Below are 16,968 nucleotides of genomic sequence, written 5' to 3' on the forward strand. Positions count from 1 at the left end.
CTTGGACTTTTATTTTTGCTTGTTATTGGTTGTAGTTGGGTATATGCACCCTATTAACAGAAGCCATGGCAACCCGTCAAGTTACACCTCAATTGCCAATCTAGCTGGTACGGTCTAGGACGTACATGCTAATAACTTGAGACAGGTGGAAGTCTATAACCCGGCAACCCCAACTATGGGCTGATATCTGGTAAGTAGTTGCTGGATGTAAGTAATGTATAGAGTAGAATGAGAAATAAACTGCAGAACTTGTCAGTCTCCATTAAAAAGCGGTGGTGTTCTGCTCTGTACATTGCTAACATGTGGCTGCTTCCGGATGAGATATCCTCTGATACATTCTCATACTCATGACTTAACCTATTGCCTACTACTCTATGAATTAATAGCTCATCAATATGTAAGTCCAAGATAAACCTATTATCCTATGGCAATGTTGTCCAGAACAGACCTACTGAAAAGCCATTCAAGGTTACCGTAATTCAGAAAACAGCTAAAAGGAATTGTGCATGACCGGCTTTAAGCTATATTAAAGGGAATCTGTCACCCTATTTTTTTTGGCTATCAGCTGCCGACATTGACATCAGGGGCTTATCTACAGCATTCTGTAATGCTGTAGATAAGCCCCCGATGTAATCTGAAAGAAGAAAAATACGTTGAATTATACTCACTGGAGGGGGCGGTCTGGTCCAATGGGTGTCGCTGTCCGGTCTGGCTCCTCCCATCTTCATGCAATGCCGTCCTCCTCTTCCCTTCCTGTAGTGGCTCCGGCACAGGTGCCTGCGCCGGATCCACTACAGGAAGGGAAGAAGAGGACGGAATCGTATGAAGATGGGAGGCGCCGGACCGGACAGCGACACCCATCGGACCGGACCGCCCCCCTCCGGTGAGTATAATCTAACGGGTTTTTCTTCTCTTTCAGGTTACAGCGGGGGCTTATCTACAGCATTACAGAATGCTGTAGATAAGCCCCTGATGTCAATGCCGGCAGCTGATAGCCAAACAAAAAAGGGTGACAGATTCCCTTTAAGAGATCTTTAGGATAGACCATCAATATTACATCAGTGGAGGTCCAGCTCTTGGCACCATGACGATCAGCTATTTAAAGGGGCCTTCATTAAGTAGCTCTTCACTATTTCCCAACCATATCTCGGTACTTTTTTAGTAGTTGCTTTGCTTGGAATAAAACTTCAGTCTGAAATATAGAAATGTGCCTTGTAAACAATGGCGAGGACATGGTGGTTGTGAAGACACTGCGGTCACTTCAAACAGCTGATGGGAGTATGGCTGTCAGCATCATCACCAATCTAATATTGATGACTAATTTCTTTAGGAAACCTAGAACATATTGGGATCTTTTATTTGGACAGCAATGTCTATTCACCTCACTATGTATATGTCACATCGATTTATGTAAGGTAGACGCCATATATTAAAAATCACATTTTTCATTGTATTTGATATCCTGACAACATGCACAAAATAGTCATGATTATAGAAACTCACATTGCAAAACAATCTTGAAATACACAAACATTTGGAGTCACAATAAACACAGATGGCAGGTAATTATAGTCATCATATAAAGTCATTCGACATAAATGTAAAAGTGGTTCCGATCTGCGTTTTGTAGTTCTAAGCAAGTGTGTCTTCTAAGGGTCTGACCCACATGTGTCAAGACCCTGAAAAAGCATGTGCGAAACATGCATTGTCATGCTGGGCAGTGTGGTGCAGCACTGTATTATGGCATCTGGTGGGAAATCAGTTGGACTTTTCTATTAACATTTGTATGATGAAATTGCGGTATATTTGATTTGCTGCTATGGTATGTAATTGTATATTAAGAGATGTTCGTTTTGCGATGTGTAAGCAGCTACCTGTACATAAGTGGGTCAAGTGTGAGGTCACCTCTAACAGTTGTTTCTACCGATAGCTATAAATTGATTACAGACCGTTCGGTGCAGAAAGTCTGTATGGCTCCTGGAATGGACTAAAGGCTTCCTAAATGTTACATTATTTGGTCATCCTTGTTGTGTAGCACATCTGAATTCACTGCGGCTATCACTTGGTGTCTGAAGCTCATTGCCATATGGCAAGTAAAAATAGCAGATGTGTTAAACATAATAGAATAGTGTAGGATGCAAGAATCTTTATAAATAACTACTCACACATTTATCCTCTTTATTAGCGCAAAACACCATGTGACATGTGAAAGAACACTTCCCTAACATTCAGAAAATTACCCTTTATTGACTTGTCCTCTGTTACTTCAAGTACTTGCACCCAAATCCAAAATGTGATGTCCCTGGATGTCCTATGTATGGAGTCATTGTTTCTGAAATCATTTCTTTTTGAGAACATATCTCTATAAACATGGCACCTGACAATGGTAGGACAGTGAGGCCATGTGGCCCCATACTATATACAGGCTATTGTCTAGCCAGGTGCATAAGTGTAATATTACATTATAAACTGGGAAAAAATGTGGTGATCAACAATATAGCACCAATGCTCAAAAACCACACATTTATATGTACTATAATCACATGTTTTCCCGAAGTTTGATGACTTTTGAGATCGCTCCCTTTCCTCCTATCTCGTCTTCTATTGACAAGCGGATTCCTGTTTATATGGAGAATATCACATCACCAAACCATCATTTTGAGGACATCATAAATGATTCAGAATCGCTACATATGTTTACACTGGATCCACAAGACAAACAGTATTTGGCTAGTGGGTACAAAGGCCATTCAAAAGGCATAAGAAAATGAAAATGAATTGCACCTGGTACATTCTTTAAATAACAAGGCAAATGCGCTGACTTTCCATTTATTATTCTCTTCATTCAGACTATGAGAAACCACACCACCCCTGAACCAGAAAACACAGCTTAGGCCTCTTTCACACATCCGGCTTTTGTAATCCGGCACGATGCGGCAAAATTTTTAATAACCGGATCCAGCATCGGATCCGGTTTTGTCCCATAAGCTTTCATGGTCGCCGCACCGGATGGTTATGCGTCGTGTCCGGTTGTTGCTGGACACGGTAAAAATTTGCCGTCCGGCATCTGCAAAAAACGTTTTCTGCAACGTTTTTTGTCAGCGCCGGACCGGCTTTTTCCACAGCGCATGCCCGGACTCTGTGAATGTTAACCCCACAAGTGCCCGGCGAGAGAGAGAGAGATCTCTCTCTGTCACCCGGACACTTGTGAGAGATCTCTCTCGCCGGGCACTTGTGGGGTTAACACTCACAGTGTCTGGGTGAGAGAGAGAGAGATCTCTCTGTGGGGTTAACCCCACAAGTGCCCGGCTAGAGAGAGATTCTCTCGCCTGGACACTGAGTGTTAACCCCACATGTGTCTCTCTCTCTCCACCCCGCTCCCCTCTCCTCTCCTCTCCCCTCCCCTCCCTTTCAGCGGCTGCCTCTGTCCACCGGTGTATATGTTCCTCCTGCGGCTCCTTTAAATCATGTCCGAGCCGTATCAGACGCCGCATACACATCAGGTGTCACGGCTGCAGGCCGGATCCGGCGGCCCGGGTTTTCGCCGCACGCCGCCGGACCCCACACACCGGATGTGTGAAAGTAGCCTTAGCTTCTATAGGGAGAATATCTCTGTAATACGGAACCATACAGCGCCCATGGCTACATTATGGAGCAGCAAGAATGCCATATACATCCATATAATACCTGTTCACATAAATCATTACGGAGGAGGATGCCTGGAGAAAAATCTGCATATCATTTAAAACAGTGGTAAATTATAGATGCCTGTCTATTACTAATCTGTGGGCTTGATGTCACCTGACAATACAAAGGTGACATCAACACCACAAATATGAACCCAACTTGCCACCGCTGCAGGGCAAGTGGGAAGAGCCAGGCAAAGCGCCAGAAATGGTGAATCTAATAGATGTGCCTTTTCTGGGCGGCTGCGGGCTGCTACTTTTAGGCTGGGAGGGTCAATATCCAAGGCCCCTTACCGGCCTGAGAATACCAGCCCCCAGCTGTCTGCTTTGCCTTAGCTGGCATAGGTTGATAGGAGTAATAGTCCCATCATCTGTTGCCTGCTGTAGCTGTTATCAGTTGAATATAACTCTCATCATTCTCCCCTGCTCGAGTTGATCGACGGCAGAGCAGGGGAGAATGATGAGAGCCGGCTTCAGCACCCGGCGTCGGGGTACAACGCTAACTGTACCGCTGCTTCTCAGGCGCCAGGGCGTGTGGTACTGATGCGACACACGTGTGCCACAAGTATTACACACAAGGACACTAACATCTCCGGTACCGGAAATATCAGGATGTGTGAAACCAGCCTTACATATAGGCATGTATAAAGATCATCACAAATATTCCCAAAAAATGTATGGATACAACAATATCACCTCTTTAACTCCAGATACAATGCAATAGCACACAATTCTTCTACCTGATTATAGCGGGAAGAAACAACGAGTATTTAGGAAAGAATATGTAAACAATTTTATTGAAATATATTAAAAATATATACACAATGAACAGAGTTTCCCACTATGCAGGCTAACAAGGGGTTAATCCAGAATGAACAGTACAGATAGTATTAAATAGCTGAAACCATATATTATCAGCATACAAGCGTCCTAAAGTGTTCAATATTAGCATATATAATGCCGATTTTTAACTATATAAATAGGCTCACTACATAATCAGGCCACGTTTAAAGTGCAAAGAGTGCTTTTACAGTGCAAATAAGACTAATTAATGCACTGACAATAAAGTATCATGCAATCTTCCAGTGCTAACAAAATAAGCGATATAAACTGGATACTGCAATTAGATAAGCCCATTATGAATGGACAATTATGTACTGCTGCCAGTGCTTAAACCGTGACCCAAATAGTGATGCATGTAAATAAACTATGCGCTGTACTTACATCTAATATGTAGTGAAGGATTCCCAGGCCTGCCGCCCCAACGCGCGTTTCACCGCTTCTTCCTCAGGAGGCGTGGCCTACAGCGGACTCGGTCTTAGTATTTATAGGAAATGATGTCAAGAATGCTAACAAGCAATCAGAGCTGGGTCAAATAACAGCGCATGCGCAGATTCAAGCCTGTCATCAATCTGGGACTTCCTCCTTGCGCTCATGGAACGCAAGCAGCTTGGTGCTGCTTAGCAACCAAAGTCGCTCGCAATTCCCGTCGAGCGCTTAGAGGAATCCCTGACAGAGCCAGCTCTGAGCATGCGCACTTGACCGCTTTAAAAACAAACATATAAGGTGCTTATTGCCTCCTAAAAAAACGGACTGTGAATGCATAAGTGTGAATCGATATATATTGTGATAGTGAATACTATGAACGAGATTAATGCTCTGTAAACCACATAAAACTAACTTATGTCCCATTCATGAAACTAACTATCAGAAAAACTATTAAAGTGATAAGAGTTATATCCCATCAATGCATGATGCATTATATTAATCTAGAACAAATTATGTGCCAAGACAATTAATATTGTGAAGTAATATAAATGTATGGAAATATACATACATAAAGAAATTTTTTTACACACAAAAAAATTAAGATTAAATATATATCAAATAATAATATTCTAAATATGTGCAAACATATTATACTAATAATTAGCAGCAAAAAACGTGCTAAACAGTGATGAAACAATCAGTCCATTTTTTCTAGACGAGATTTCCCCATTAGAAGATGTCCACACAAAATCTCATTCTTCTCCATCTTCAAATCATGGGGACTCATCAACAGGATCCCATGCACCATAAATGTACATGTGTATAAAGATGCAGAAGAATTGAGGGTAGTATATCCACCAATTCAATAGAGACATTCTATTCCCCCTGAAAAAGCTGCTGGTGTGGTGTCACACTTGGGGAACATTGGGTAAGAGCCTTTAGCAGTTATATCTATGGATGCAATAGTTATGCTAATTATGACATACTTCACAGATTTATATATTTAATGTCTCTATTGAATAAGTAAATATACTAAGGGTATGATTAAATTCCCACTTACTCTAATATTTGCCAATTTGTGTATGTACACGCAGCATCTATTAGACACTGGCGCACCCGCCGAATTTTCCCAGGTTTGGTTGTTTTCCTGGTTTTTGCTGCGACTTCGCCATCAGCGTTTATTATTTTATACTGGGAAGAATGAGATTGTCAATTCTTCTAACCATTTCCGGTTGTTGTAGATTTTCTCAAATTTCTGCAGTGCACTTATTTATTTTTAATCTATTTTACTCACTCATATAGCGCCATTAATTCCACAGCGCTTTACAGACATTATCATCACTGGCCCCTTTGGGACTGACAATCTAGATTCCCTATCAGTATGTCTTTGCAGTGTGGGAAAAAAACAGAGAACCCGGAGAAAACCCACGCAAACACGAGAACATACAAACTCCTTGCAGAACTTTTCTTTGGTGGGATTTCAACCTAGAACCCCACATTACACATTACCTCCATGGGCATAAAAATACATAGGACTAGTAGGCAGCGATTTCTCCACAACTACCTATAATATAACACATAAAGTGCTGTGTGCAATTAAAACAACATATGAAGGTATAATAAGACCTACCGGCGGTTGGTGGGTGGGAATCCCCGAATGTCCCTCTGCCCCGATGCGCGAAGAAGCTGAGAGAAATGGAGAAATTGTTGCCTACTAGTCCTATGTATTTTTATGCCCATGGAGGTAATGTGTAATTATAAGTAAGGATTTTTTGGTAGCTGGCCCAGTATACTAGCACATCACACTGGGTCATCATAAGTGTTTGATCATTAGCAACTTTGGCAAATCAAACCAGTTCTATTTGGTTGGTTCAAGTTGGTTTTGTGGGTTATCCCATGGCTGTGTAGACCCTCTTCATTATGTTTTGCACGTTACTTTGTCATGTGTTTTTAAATTATTGTTAATAAAATATTACATTTTTAATTTTATATACCATCTTGTTGTACCTTATTTTTCACTATATGGTTACCATAAAAGTGATTACGTTACCACACAGAGTAAACACTGCATTTCATCTGCTGCTTTGTATCTGCACATTTTCTGCAGGAATAACAATATTCTCTAATTATTCCATTTTTTGTGTTTTCCTTTTATTTGAGGCATTTTTGGTGCAGATGTGAAACAATGTTTTTTACTGCATTTTTATAGTCAAGAAAAGCTGTGAATCTGTAGTCAAGAACACAACTGCATTTTTTTATACATATGTTTTTCCAGGCTCCGCCATGGAAACCAATAGCGAAAAAAGGCACCAAAAATGACCAGTTCACCAACGTCTATAAACAGAGGGCATGAGTTTTCACTACATCCCATCCACTTTGCCTGGACATTTAAAATGGGTTAGATTGTCAATAAAAAAAAAGTAGTGGCCAACTCCTTTAACAAAAGAAAAAAAACAACAAAACAGAAAACACAGTTGTTTCCGGTCTTGATGAGGGGGAGTGCTAGAATCAGACACTCTCGATTCATGAAGAGATGCCCGCCTCTTTATGAATCTGGAGCGCCTCCGTGCGTTACGCTAGAAACGTCAGTCCAGTCATGTACTGGAGTAAGATTTCTGGAGTATGGAAAGCCACAGCTCGGCATAAACTAGATGAGTTGTGGTGTTCAATCTCCGCTGCACCTTAGTACCACCCTAACTCTGCCAATTTTGTCAGAACTGGGAGAAAGTGGTGTGAAAACACCAAAATTCTCAAAATTTTAGCACCACTCAGAGTTGCGCCTTAATTTTACAACTTTTCAAAGCTTTTATGCAAGAATTCTTGAGTGAAAACTTAGATGAATCGGGTCGATAATTGCTTCCCTGGAATTTAAACTGCATTTTAGAATTACCAGATGAATGTAAATGCCACAGAATCTGCTTCAACGCCTACTGATGGAAATGCAGTAAAGAGTTTCCCTCTTTCACACAATTACTGTAAAGAATAAAGACTTACTGAGGTGTAATTAGATCTTGCTTGTTTCTGGTTCCTGGACTCTTGCTCCTGGAACTGTAGTCCTGCAAGGTGCTTCTCCAGGGCTTCCCAATCCATTGTAGGAAGCTGGGGTTCCTCCCTCATGAGGCCACCAGAGCCAACAAAGGAGTTCAGTGGAGGCCCTCTGACAGAGGTATTCTGAGGTTTGGGAGGGCTGTGCTTGCTTCTATTTGGGGGTTTCCCAGTTACTAAGTTTCCATTTAATTTGTGACGATGAGATGGGTTTCCATTGGTGGCAGATAGATGACCACCTTTAATGTCCTCAAACTCTTCTGCTAAACTCCTGGCTGTGACAGTCCTTGAAAAACAATTGTCCTTAGGAAAGGCATCATCACCTCCAACTTCTTCTTCGTCATCTTCATCTTCCCACTCATCACTCGCCTTGTCCACCATAAAGTCCTCCTCCTCATAATCCTCCAGGGCAGCCAGGTCCAGGCTGGGGGAAGACTTACAGTCCGAGCAGGGAGTCACTTTGTTGGAGCTAGATTCGGAACTTGAGCGGCTACAAGCATCACTTCCTAAATCCATGCCATCCTCTCTGTAGTCCTGCAGGTAGACATAGCCAGCATGCCAAGGAGAAAAAAGAAGGAAAGAAGAAAGACAGATAAGTTTGCGTTTCTTATTCATCAAAGTCAAGCAGCCTGTCTATACTTGCTCTCTGGAGAAAAAAAACATGAAGGAACTGGAAACTGCCAGCAAGAATATCCATCCCGAGGCTGTAAAGATTCCTATCCCTCCACTCCTCCTCTCACAATGATTATACACACCTCCGACAGTGTGATAATAAGCAGTGTGCCCAACATTAATATTCCTCATAATCATTACCACCACACTAAATTGCTGTTGCAAACATCAGCTATAAATGCTTGTATGGGCATAACGAGACTGCTCCTACGTACAGCAATCCAACCCTTACCCATAGAGCGCTAAATGAGAATACATGTATCTACAGATAAACAGTCATTGCTGCTTGGTACTATCAGGTTATGTTCCCAAGATGAATTTTTGATGCAGATTTTCTGCAGCATTTCTACACCCATTAAGTAAAATAGGTTACTTGCATTTTTTCAATATATGCGTTTTATTTTTTAGAAGAAAACTCATTGTGGGAACGTAGCCTGAGATTAAGGTCAATTGCAAAAATGGCATTTCCTACTGATGACCTACAGAGCTAGCAATCCTATGACAGATCGGGCCTGAAGGAGGTCGTTTTTATCCCATGTTATAGCAAACTGGCTTATTATACAAGAGGCTGTGTCTGCAGCTCCACAGGCAGAGTCCAGGCCCCCAAGCCTGGGCAAGCACTGACAAGGTAGTGGTACAGAAAAGAAAGGCAAATGCAGAGGTTACCCGTCCGTTCAGAGAGAATCCATGAAACAGTATAAAAAGTTCTTTGTGTTTATATAAACGTTTTATTAAGACGATGTTATATATAAACAAATACTTGTTACCGACCTGAGCATTCCCGAATTGTCTCTTAACCAGTTGGCAGAACCCAAAGAAACCTCCTGCATTCTCTTCTTTTCTCTGTACTGATTACTCCACGGTCTTTTTAATGAGCCTGGCTGGCAGCCAAACTGATATATACCGTATACTATGCTCTACTGCATAGCGCCAAGGGATAGAAATATACTGCTAAAAATCTACATCAAGAGAACCCGTCCCACCATAACGGTGTCCCTCTCTTTTCATGCACACATCTGGCCTTCTCATCCTGCAATAAAGGTGGCTCATGAGGACGTCCCCTTACCGCTCCATTACTTATATAATGGGATATATAGTCAGGAGGAGTCATAAATGTCAGCGTATATAAATACAACAAAAAAGATGAACTGCCGAAAAAAGCAGAACGATCTACAGATACAGAATTCCTACAATAATTTCCTGAAATATTTAGTATTAATTATTTAGAGCACATCTTCAGTAACAATGTATACGCTGGATGTTATACATGGGTGCGGACAGCGGTCAGAGCCGTCACCTGCCACCCGGCACCAGTGTGACATATACGTATCAACCAGGTCTGCAGATTTATTACAGGACGGCTGCTGTAGGTGGTATATACTCCGCACAGTGTATACTTGTAGGACATGGAGCCCATCAGCCGATCCAGGGAGAAGACAAGCCTGAAGAATAGGAAGAAACCTAAAGATGTGGTACCTGAGAGGCGCCCAAGCATAATGTGTCCTTATACTACAGAGCTGCCCGTGTGTGTGATATATACACAGTATGTATGATACAGTGTACTTATATATCTGATACATAAGCATGTGTGCATATATATATTACGTGTATATATGTGACTGTACATGACAGTGCGTATGCTCTGTATAGATATGTCTATATATGTATATACACACAAATACTATATCATATATATATATATATACACATACTGTATATACACACACCTGCACTCTCATGACATACAAGTCACACACCATTTCTACAGGTGGACAGTGTACATGTAAAAAGTAGGGGTAACCCTAAAGAGCTATTTTCTGCCCTTCAGCCCCCACTCTCACCCCCATACCTGAGGCCCGGGCTCTGTACCTTGTAGCCCCTCATCCCTGTGTGACGCAGCCGTGCCCCCTCCTCCGCACCCGCAGCACTGCACAAGATCCTCCGCGCTCTGTACCGGCGCCGCCCGGCACCACCATCCACAGCTCCGGAAACTCCTCACTCCGTTCACGTCACTGCGTAAAGTACCGGGAATAGGAATTCCGGAGTCTACGTAAGTGCTCGCTGTAATCGGGATGCCAAGTGCTGCCGAACTGCGCAAGTGGCGTAGCTGTATGGGCGGACACTGCCACCTAGTGGAGAAAGGGAATAGTGCATTCAGGGCGCGCCCTTATGGTACAAAGCAGTATTCATCCAGGAATGATGGCGGTGGTGATGGGAGACGCGGCCCTGCGGTCACACTGCAATGTCAGATACTGTATGACACATTATATGTGTGGGCAGACTGAACATTCAGCCATGTATGTGCATGATACATATGATGTTAATGCAGAATTAAAAGCATCCTTAGTCTCCATGTATATCCAGTTCTGGAGGCTGATCTTTTGAATTCCTGTCAGGTCCCACTATAGAGGACTGTTCACACGCACACTGTACACACTGTGCATGCAATGTGAAGATTCCCAGGTCTGCAGTCACCCTATGACTGCAGCCTCAGACGATTCCTTTAGGCTGGGTTCACATCGCATTAGGTGCCCTCCGTTTAACAGATCCGTTAGCGGCACTAACGCAATGTAACGGATCCGTTAACACACCCATTGCCATTCATTATCGTAACGCATCCTAACGCATATCAAAATCGGCATGTGTTAGCGATGGTGCATTACTTTGTGACGCACCCTCGAACGCGGTCTACCGTGTTTTCGGGTATGTTAGGTCTAACGCACAGCAAACAGAAGCGTTCGCTGTGCATAGACCTCTATTACTAACGCATGCCAACGCAATGAAAAATTGAGAAAGCTTAGCGCATAAAATGGCCAATTTATGTGTACCAGGAAGCCACGGTAAGGTGTTCCAGGACCCTAACCTAATGCCAATCCTCACGCCTTAACGTGACTTCCAGGTACACATAAATTGCGCTAAGCTTTCTCAGTTTTTCATATTTCTAATGCAGTAATGCAATTCATTTTTCATACTTCATGTTTGCATGCTATCGCACTACAGAGTGCTTCCTTTTTTTTGAGTGTATATGAGTTGGTGACTCTAGGTTAAGCACCTGTTCACACTTAATTTATGCTTGGATGTGACGGTCAGTTTTTTTAAATTTATTTTGGTTAGCCGGCCTGGCACGATGTCACACGTGCATCATATTGTCACTATGGATGTCACCTCAGGCTACCAATCAAGAGAAGAGACGCAGATGCCAGGAGGTAGAAGGTGGTTCTGATGACTCCTGTCCAGAAGCCATAGATTACTGGCATGGCTGATGGACCGGGTCATGTAAATTAATTCACCCCAATTCTAGACCCATTACTTATAGCTGTATTGCTGAACACATCACTTGGCAACATGACTATCTCTGGTAAGGGTAAAGAAGCCTGATAGGCCTAAATCGAAATTACATTGATGGTATGTAAGGAGGAAGACCGGGCTGTGGGTGCTGACAGAGCAGCGGGTCCAGAACTGCTGGGCCATGCCTCTTGTTGCAGGGGGGAGGAAATTGAGGACGGAGAGGACCCATGACCTGCAGAGAGGGGGAGTGGTAAGCCAGGGAAAGAGGGAGAGTCTAGCATGGGAAAAGGCAGAAAGTTCCTGCCTGGGAGAAGAGAGAGCTGGGACCGTCTGCTCGCTGCAAAGCAAGTTGAAGTGCAGAGCAGAGACCCGGGACAGGTTCAGTGAGGACTCCCGGGTACCTTTGGGCATATAGGGAGACGGGCACTGAGTGAAGCAGTGCGGTGCATGTAGTCCGGTACCAGCAGGTGTACCTAGGGACGAGCGTCAAGTGAGACATCGTGGTGCAGGCATCCAGTTGTCGGCGGGTGCGCAGGGGAGCATTCGCTGTAGAGACTTGTGCAGAGCTTCCCAATCCGGCTCTGCAGTTCAATGTACTGGAGGCTCAGCGGGCAAAACCGATGACCGCCGGCTGCCACCAGAAGCGTGACAGTGTTCTGGGCGGGAAAGCCTGAAGACGCAGTGTTGGCCTCCACCGGCATTCATCATCTATTGGACTACAGGCGACTAAAAGACAGAGGAGTTACGATAAGTTATAGTTGATAGAAAGACTCTTGCGTTGAACTACATTTGTACTGTTTAACTTGTTTTCCCCTTATTGTTAATTAAACCGCACTCCTTTTAACCCTTGCTCTACACCTTTGCGTTACTGCATCCGTTTACCTGCTTTACATTTTGGTGTAGTCGGCAGGATGCAGTCCTTGAAAGCAGAGACAGCAGACCAATCCATGATGAGTACCCCGAGTTCCAGCGTGTCACTGGGGGCCATGCTCAGCAATCTCCCAAAATTTACGGGGAGTAATATAATGCTGTGGGACTGGACCGAGCGGGTTAAAAGCATGTTGAGGATGCACCCTATGACCTCTGCTATGCAAGCGGAGATTGCTGTGATGGCCCTGGATGGTGAAGCTCAGTGTTCTCTGATGTTTCGCACCCCCATGAACGGGATACTCTGGACAAGGTGATGTAGATCCTGGAAAAGAGGCATGGGGATTCCAACAACGTTGGGGAATTACGGATGCGACTGTTTCATCGTGTCCAGATGGAGGGGGAGTCTTTGACTCAATACATTAATGCACTGCAGGAGGTGAACATGCATATCGCTAAACAGGATGATGTAGGGGCTATAGGAGGGACCCCCTGGTTTGATACTGAGGGATCAGTTTGTGGCGGGCCTCAAACTTTGCCAGAGCGCCTGCGCACTAAACTGAGTATGATATTCCTAGAAATAGGGGCAGAAGCGCGCATGAGAGAGCAGGAGCAGGGGGTTTCGGCCCTAGCAGGGATGGTCCGGAGCAAAGAGGTAACCAACCCACCTGCAGCCGAGACGGAGTGGGCCCGAGAGATCTGGAAATAAATACAGGAAATGCGGAGTGAATGGTCCAGTTTTATAAGAGACCCCGCTCCAGTCCAAGAACCGCCAAGAAGAGCCTCCTGAACAAGAGATGGAAGTGATGCAGGATCTTGCATGTCTGTCGGACCTCATCAGGGAATGCGATCATTTGTTGCAGAATGGGACACAACTTGCTACAGGTGTGGAAACATAGGACACTATGCTCTAGGCTGTGCTATGTGGACGCTCCATGCTGAACCAGACTGGGCCCACGAATTACGACAGGAAATGCGAGAAATTAGGGCAGAAATATGGAGTGTAAAATAAGCCCTTGCGGCTACCTTGGAATCCAATCCCATACCCTGGGGGTAACTTACGGCAAGAGATAAGAGAAATTAGAGGGGAGATATGGAGCGTAAGAAAAACTCAAGTAGCAACCCCACAATCTTATCCTATTTCCTGGGATGACGAACGATTACAGAGGGGGTATGCCTCTCCCGGAGGACAGTGATACAGACCAAAGCACCCACCCGACAGGCTCAGAAATGAGTGTTGGACTTGTGGAAAAGTGGGACATATGTCAAGGAGTTGCCCTACACGAGGCAGCCAATGACAGACATTTGCCTTCTCCTCCAAAGATCATGCCCACTGGAGAGAATGCTGCACTTGGAGGAGATGGTCCTTGGACAGTAATGCCCGCCCCAAGAAACAGAGTGGAGAGGAAAGGTCCACCTATTGCAGAGTGACCATAGAGGATGGACGGAGACCTGGAAGAAATGGAATGTTGAGCAGAGAGGAGCCTCACCCAGAGCAAGAAAGAGCCATGGCGCCAGACACCGAGAAGTGAGGGAGAAGGTGTCATTTGCCTGCAGTGAGATGTCTGCATTACTCAGGTCAGGAGCATGGAAGTGAATTGGGTGGAGCCAGTGTGCGCAAAGGAAGCTGAAGATGACGGCAACCCCAGTGAAGAGGCAGAGGTAGGGCTCACCCCTAGTGCGCAGTTAGATGACTTAGTGGAGGAGGACATTGAATGCCATGGAGGAGAGACAGATGTCAATATTCTGCATGAGGTACCTGAAGTCTGAGTACTCCTGACGAGAAAATTCAAGATCTGCCTCAAAGTACTCGAAGTGTCCACGCTGGTGTCCCGCCCATGCGATATGCGCAGAACGATTTTCTTTGGCAAAACATAGTGCAAGAGAGGCAGAAGAGAGGTGAGAAAGCTGTTGGCATCTGGCCCACTTCCAAAGGACATTAAGGGGCACAAAGACTGTTCTTGCCCGAGGACTGGCCAGTTCAAAGAAGAAGGGAGCGTGGCGAGATGGATGGGAGAGACTGAGTAACTATACGTGAACACCGCCATCCACTGGGCCAAAGTAGCTCCCCTCCTCCCATTGGTCAACCCGGATTATGGCGATCAGAGCCAACAACGGCTGGAGTGCCTCCCACCCATTATGAGCAACATCAATTCATTTGATAACGAATCATCTCAGAAGTTAATAATCATGAATGCTTGGTGAAAGAACTCTCGCCCGTGGAATGGTAAATTAAAGGAGAACGGGCATGTAAGGAGGAAGACTGGGCTGTGGGTGCTGACAGAGCAACGGGTCTGGAACTGCTGGGGCCACGTCTCTTATTGCAGGGGGGAAGGAAAGAGAGGACAGAGAAAACCCATGACCTGCAGAGAGGGGGAGTGGCAATCCCAGGTAAGAGGGACTGTCAAGCGTGGGAAAAGGCAGAAAGTTCCCACCGAAGGAGCGAGAGAGCAGGGACCAACTGCACACTGCGGAGCGAGTTGAAGCCCAAGGCAGAGACCCAGGATGGAGTCAATGAGGACTCCCGGGTACAATTGGGTACCGAGTGAAGCAGTGCAGTGCAGGTAGTCAGGTACCGGCGTGTGTACCGAGGGACAGGCGCCGAGTGAGACATCATGGTGCGTGCATCCAGTTGTTGGCGGGTGCGCAGGGGAGCACTTGCCGAGTAGAGACTTTCACGGAGCTTCCCCATCCGGCTCTGCAGTTCAATGGACTAGGGGCTCAGCGGACAAAGCCGGAGACCGCCCGCTGCCATCAGTAGCGTGACCGTGTGTTGGGCAGGAAAGCCTGAAGATGCAGCCGGCATTTATCATCTATCGGACTACAGGTGATTAAAATACAGCGGAGCCACTATAAGTTGATAGATAGACTGTTGCGTTAAATCACAATGATACTGTTTAACTTGTTTTCCCCATTCCTGTTATCTCCCTGCAAGGAGTTCATTATTGTTAATTAAACCAAAATCCTGTTAACCCTTGCTCTGCGCCTTGGCGTTACTGCATCCATTTACCTGCTTTACAGGTATGTGACGTTAACCCTTCTCACTGAAGAGGTGTATAAGGACAGTCATATAATGTGGTACTTAAGAATAAGGGTATATTCACAAGTGGCAGATTCGTTGCAGACATTTAAGTTCTAAAAATTAGTTTTTTTTATCACAAATGACAGGTAATAAATGTGATGAGTTAACACCCATTTAGATGAACTGATAATCAGGAAAAACAATTAGCCAATTGGTTTGTGTAAGCATTGCAGCAATCACCCTTAGAAATAGCAAAACTCTCATTCGTTGGGTAATCTTCCATGCACAGCGACCAGGTATGCTGCCAATAACGATGATATGCTATCATACCGTAATAACGGTAGTTCTGTATGCTTAGCATTCTGGTCAGTCTGTCAAAAATGCTCATTAAGAGGCGCTGATTGCTTAACTGCTGTGGTTGGTTTATCTAAATGGGCCCGTTGGAGTTGGAGTCAGTCTTTTGGGGTGTGATTTGTGTCCATGTAATGAGTCACAAATCCAGTTGTTAGGCTGGAGTCACACTAGAGAGGAATACGGACGAGTGCTATGCGAGAAAAATACACATAGCACTCGGACCAATGTTAATCTATGGAGCAGCTCCTATCACCGTATTTTTTCTCGACCCTATTATACATGCAAGTGAAATTGCAACATGGTGCAATTTGCACTGAATATCAGCTGAGACTCGCCAATGCAAATCTATGGGTGCGAGAAAAAAACTGATAACACACGGACCATCAGTGTGACTTGCGAGAAATACGCACCGGTGTCCTTTGAAAAGTCAGCAATTCAGTGCAGTGTACAGTAAAATCACACTGACAGCTTACAACAGAATAGATAGAATAGAAATATGCACATAGTATAGGTGTATAGCTTAGAAAGGGACCATGGCCACCTCAGAAAAGGCGCATCTGTAATATGAACCAATTCCGGCAATTAGCCTCTCTCTTCCCACTGCCCTGTAGCAGTGGCATATGAGGTAATAAGGGGTTAATGTCACCTTTGTATTGTAAGGTGACATTATGCCTGGCTTAGTAATGGAGAGGTGTCAATGAGACACCTATCCATTACTAATCCTAAAGTTTGTAAAGGGTTAAATAAACATACACACATGCAGAA

General features: G+C 44.5%; 1 protein-coding gene across 5 annotated transcripts in view; it reads right to left on the reverse strand.

Moving 5' to 3' along the window:
* Positions 1 to 16,968, reverse strand: part of SCHIP1 (schwannomin interacting protein 1) — a 789,639-nt gene that overhangs the window by 139,142 nt on the left and 633,529 nt on the right. For 3 of the 5 annotated variants that reach the window (XM_073578972.1, XM_073578973.1, XM_073578975.1), the window contains one exon: positions 7,950 to 8,534. In XM_073578972.1, coding sequence (XP_073435073.1) covers positions 7,950 to 8,534 — 585 coding nt within the window. Of the gene's footprint in view, positions 1 to 7,949; positions 8,535 to 10,521; positions 10,678 to 16,968 lie in introns of those variants that run through there. The other 2 variants (XM_073578974.1, XM_073578976.1) reach the window with 2 other exon arrangements.

The sequence above is a fragment of the Dendrobates tinctorius genome, unplaced genomic scaffold (assembly GCF_039654945.1).
Source record: "Dendrobates tinctorius isolate UK_male_01 unplaced genomic scaffold, ASM3965494v1 ptg000060l, whole genome shotgun sequence".
Classification (NCBI taxonomy): domain Eukaryota; kingdom Metazoa; phylum Chordata; class Amphibia; order Anura; family Dendrobatidae; genus Dendrobates; species Dendrobates tinctorius.